Source organism: Passer montanus, unplaced genomic scaffold, assembly GCF_014805655.1.
Source record: "Passer montanus isolate IOZ18808 unplaced genomic scaffold, ASM1480565v1 scaffold24, whole genome shotgun sequence".
Classification (NCBI taxonomy): domain Eukaryota; kingdom Metazoa; phylum Chordata; class Aves; order Passeriformes; family Passeridae; genus Passer; species Passer montanus.
This window is the reverse complement of record NW_024367037.1, coordinates 8,651,082-8,655,747: the sequence shown is the minus strand read 5'-3', so window position 1 is coordinate 8,655,747 and position 4,666 is coordinate 8,651,082. Positions and strand designations below refer to the sequence as shown.

The window sequence follows — 4,666 nt, the reverse complement described above, 5'->3', positions numbered from 1 at the left end:
CCTTAGGGGATTCATAGTAAAATGACACATTTAAAATTAAACAAATGTTGATAAGACTTCTGTAAAATAAACATTCCTTCTGGATCTCCTCAAACAATATTTTCCTCAGCATAATGTTTTGTACACCACTTTCAAAAACCCACACAAAACCCACCAAACTAAAAAAATAAACTTAAAAAACTGAAGAAACAGGACCTGTTTATTGAGAATGAGGCAAAAGGATACAGTTGACATTGGACTGACATTTTACCTCTTGCTGATTGGGATAATAATTTTCTCAGTGTTCAATACTGATGTCAATCCATCCCTAGAACTTTGAGGCCACTTTTGTTGGGAAGAGCAGACACAGCAAATATACACATGGCACCTGAGCCAACTTCTGGAGCATTTGTTGATCCTCTGAGACCCCTCTCCCTCTGAGGCTCCTCTCCCTAAGGCTGTCAAAGATGCTTGTGTCTACTCCTCCAATACTTGCCACGGACAGCTCAAGTAGAGATGGTTTTATTTCATTTGGAAGAGGAAAAATTTGCTCTGACATCTCTCTGTGCTCCCTCAATGTGTACTCAAGCATTAGTGGACAAATATATCAAATAAATGTTAGATAAAAACACCCAAAATATGTAAGTGTAAAGAAAGTATATATTTTAGGGTATGGTCAGAGAAGATATTCAAAGCCTCCACTGTTGCTTCTAGAAATGTCAGGACAATTCAGAAATGTCAGTTCCTTTACTGGTTTCCAGATTGTAATTGAAGGATCATGTAGCTCTCTCACTCTTTCTCTCTCTTTCTCTCTCTTAAATAGGTCTATAAAGATCAGCTGGAAAGTGCAGACAGAAATTGTTCACTGGTTAGCTTTACTTAGAGCTACAGGGTATATATGTGCTTTGTTTTGTCTTATTGATCAATCTAGCTTACATTTTTAGCACACACAAACAAAAATCAGGAAAAATAAAAAGTTGATGAAAAACACGAACAACACAAATAAGGTTCCAATCGTGCAAATTTTGCTTCACTGGATAAAGCACTTCTTGACACAGTAATGTCCAGAATCCCCCTCCCCCAGAAAAATACAGGACTGAGACTGAAGCCATTCTTTTTTTTTTCCTTTTTTTTTCTTTTCTTTTTTTTTTTCTTTTTTTTTTCTTTAAGGCTATACAACACAAAGAAATAAAGCATGGAAGAACACCTCATTGGGCTGAACACTCCGTTCTTCTGGCTCTGGAGTGAGCCTTTGACAAAGTGATTCTGTGGTCCGAGTTATTTGTTTCATTGGGACAACAACAAGAGAAAGAAAAAGAGGAAAAATGAAAGAGAGGAAAAAATAAAAAGAATAAGAAAGTCAATGATCCCAACAATAAAATCCAAAATTGACTTTACAATCACAGGTACAAATTGCTCAGGTCGATAATTTCATTTCTCCTAAAGATCACTGTCGTCTAAAACTAATTAGAGGCGCAGGTTCCAAGGAATTGTCAATATTCAAAGCAAATGTTGGAGTTTAGAAGGTTATCATTCTTCTACTGTGACAGTCTGACAGGGTGACTGAAAATATTGTCATGTGCTGCCAAGTTCAGGGTGTCATTAACAATTGAATCCTTGCTCCGGCTCACGGATCTGTCTCCTATTTGGCCTTCTTTTATAGTGGAAAGACTAAGAAGCCGGAAAAGGTTGAATATTTCCACCCTCCCATGAGGTTACCCCTTTCCAGTTTGAGATGCACTTTGTCTTCTCTTTCCATGAGGAGCAAGACCCCATTGCTGGCTGCTTCTCTGGTGACGTCCTGATCCCCTGCAAAAGCTGAAATCACTGGGTAGCCGTTTTGCATTAAACTTACCTAAAAAGTGCAAAGAGACAGAATCTGAGTTTTCTCAATACTCTCAATTATTTTTTTGCCCTGTGCACATCACTAAACTTTTGTACAGGTCAGAATCTAAGTTGAATTAAGCTAAGGAAATAGGCAATGTGTGATTTCTGTCATATATACAGACCCCTTTAAAAATAACCCACAATCTCATTCTTCAATTTCTGGGGTTTTTAAAAATATGAGTCTAGAAATAAGCATTTGAAGGGAAAAAAAGAATTTAAAAAAAGAAAATTATAGGAAGGACAGCATCTTCTTTTGATTAGAACCCACCTGGATGGTTTGTCTGTTATAGACCTTGACCACGTGGAAACTGAAACTATATATCCCTTTTCTTGGTGCTACAAATATACTGGACGTAAGATCAAAATGGTTGCCAATATTAACTAATACCTGGAATACAAACAAATAAAATAGAACAAAGAAAAGGAGAGAGAGAAGAGAGAAATCAGAGAAATCAGACTCCACCTTAGAGAAGCACCAGCAAAAATCTGACATGAGCTCAATGACCAACATAAAGCATAGTCAAAATGGCATTTGCAGCACAATTAAAAGTGCATGGCAGGCGAATGGAGTCAAGTTACAGAGGCATTTAAAAGGCATCAGAGTTAATAAAGCAATTTAGTTATGCAAAAATGATCTCCAAAGCCTGTTAGATGAAGTGCAAATGTCCACACTGAGCTGTCAATAAAGCAAAGGTGGCAGAAGGAGGAGGGGGAGGAGTGTGAAATGAAGGGAAGGAGGGAGGGGAAAAAAGGTAGGAAGAAATAGCAAAAGTCATTAGCTCACAATGGAAATGCATGTTTTTTCAGATAGCACTACTGAAATCAGAGCTGGCCTCGAGTTTAATAGGGTATAGAACTATAACTGCACTACAGAGAGGGACAAAGGAGGAAAGAGGATGCTCAGCAACAGCAACATCTGCCAGCTCATGTCTGTCTGTCCTTCTGGAGGGCTGTGCCACTTGGCCCACATGGTACTCAGGAGGCTGGGGTGGGCATGCTCCTCTTTCACGGAAATAACCTTAATTTTTCATATATTTCAATGTTTTTTTTGAAACAAAACAAAACAAAAAAAAAAAAGAGTGGAGGAGTTGAGCACTCCGGCAGATGTGCAAAGATGTTGGGAAGCGGCGGCCGCACCCTGCCGATCCCGCCGATCTAACAGGGACTTGGCTTTGCCTCGTCCTCTGGCGCCTTGTCCTGGCTCCAGTGACGGGGAGCAGGGTTTGGCTCACCAGGCACGGGCGGCGGGCAGGGGAGAAGGGAAGAACCTGCGGCTCGGTGGCGATGCCGTCCGGCGAGCGGGTGTGCCCGAGCCGGCTGCTCCGCCGTGCCCACCTCGGGGCACGCCCGTCACGCTCAGTTTGCCGGCTAAAACAACCACCATCGCCCCCACGCCCCAAATCCCAAGCCTTTCCTCCCAAACAGCCAAAGTCTATAGTTCTCCCCCAAAAAAAGAGGAACAAAAAATGGTTTATAAAAACCTTATCGTGGGAGCACCGGGAAAACGCCTTCAGACTCCTAGGAACTGCACATTGCCAGAAAATGCATCTAAAATATTCTATATATTTAGCAAGTTGGGGGGTTATTTTTTTGTTGTTTTGGGTTTTTTTTTCTACTGATGACTAATTTTGTGAGATCTTGTATGTGAAGAATGGCTGTGCAAACTCATTAGGAAGGACAGGTAGACAGATAAATGAACACCAGACAGGTAAAAAAGCCGAACAAATAACCCAAAAAAACAACAAACAAACAAGCCCAGAGAAAACAGTCTGGTATGCTAATTTTGGCTGACTCTGCAATACTACTTCAGAAGTCAGAAGCGGTAGGAAAAAAGGAAATTTCACCGCAAAAATAAAGTGGATGGACGGGGTTTGGTCTCCGGGAGGGGAGCGGTGCGACGAGGCAGGGGCAGAACGAGCAGAACAGGTTGTTCGCTGCTCTGCCTGGCGTATGCCGTGCGGGATAACACCATTCCGATACAGCCCGCCGGGGACACCGTTTGCCTCGTCTGATAACGCGGGAAACACCTTCTTCTTCCTCATTCCCCCTCCCTCTGAGAGATGCTGTGACATTGCCAAATGCGCTCCGATCCGGCGACTCCTCATCGGCACCTCTCTGAATTTGCACCGAAGGAGGGGTGCGCACCCTTCCCCCGGGTCGTTCCTGGCTGGCCGAGGCAATCCCTGGCTGCAAGGCGCCCCCGCACGCGTGCGAGGCACAGACCTTCACGTTAAAGCTCTTTCCGTACTAGAGATGGTGACCGGACAAGGAGCCAGCGTGTTCACCCCCTACCACCCTAGGAAAGCCCCGCAGCTACCTAAAAGAACTTTCCAAAGTCTTTCTGGGCCGTTGAGACGTGAAGCTGCTATTGAGCGGGCGGGTCGGGATTAAAAGATGGAGCGGGAACCAGGAGGAGAACACGCGTGCAGCCAGGGGGAGGCAGGGGCGGGGGATGCCCGCGCAGGGCGCGGGGACAAGGGGTAGCGAAGGCGAAGCAGGCGGCGCCTGACCTGGTCGAAGTAGATGGTCATGGTGCGGTTGCTCATCTCGGAGGGCTCGTGGTTGGTGCTGCGGGTGGCCGAGAAGGCCACCTTGGCGCTGCCCGAGCGCACCGAGATCCCCAGGGAGGAGGTGATGGCGCCGTCGGCGGAGGGGCTGGAGTCGCAGACCACCAGGCACTTCCCCTCCAGGACGATGGGCTCCGTGTCGTTCTGCGCCCGCACCGGGCACCCGGCGGGCAGCAGCAGCAGCAGCAGCGGCAGCGCCGCCGCCAGGCAGCAGGAGCAGCCGCCCGCCGGCT

General features: G+C 45.6%; 1 protein-coding gene across 1 annotated transcript in view; it reads right to left on the bottom strand.

Moving 5' to 3' along the window:
* Positions 1-335: 335 nt before the first annotated feature.
* Positions 336-4,666, bottom strand: part of CBLN2 (cerebellin 2 precursor) — a 4,776-nt gene continuing 445 nt past the window's right edge. The window contains exons 2-4 of the mRNA XM_039711018.1: positions 4,377-4,664; positions 2,135-2,254; positions 336-1,834 (exon numbers count right to left, since the gene is read on the bottom strand). Coding sequence (XP_039566952.1) covers positions 1,637-1,834; positions 2,135-2,254; positions 4,377-4,664 — 606 coding nt within the window. The 3' untranslated portion in view covers positions 336-1,636. The remainder of the gene's footprint in view (positions 1,835-2,134; positions 2,255-4,376; positions 4,665-4,666) is intronic.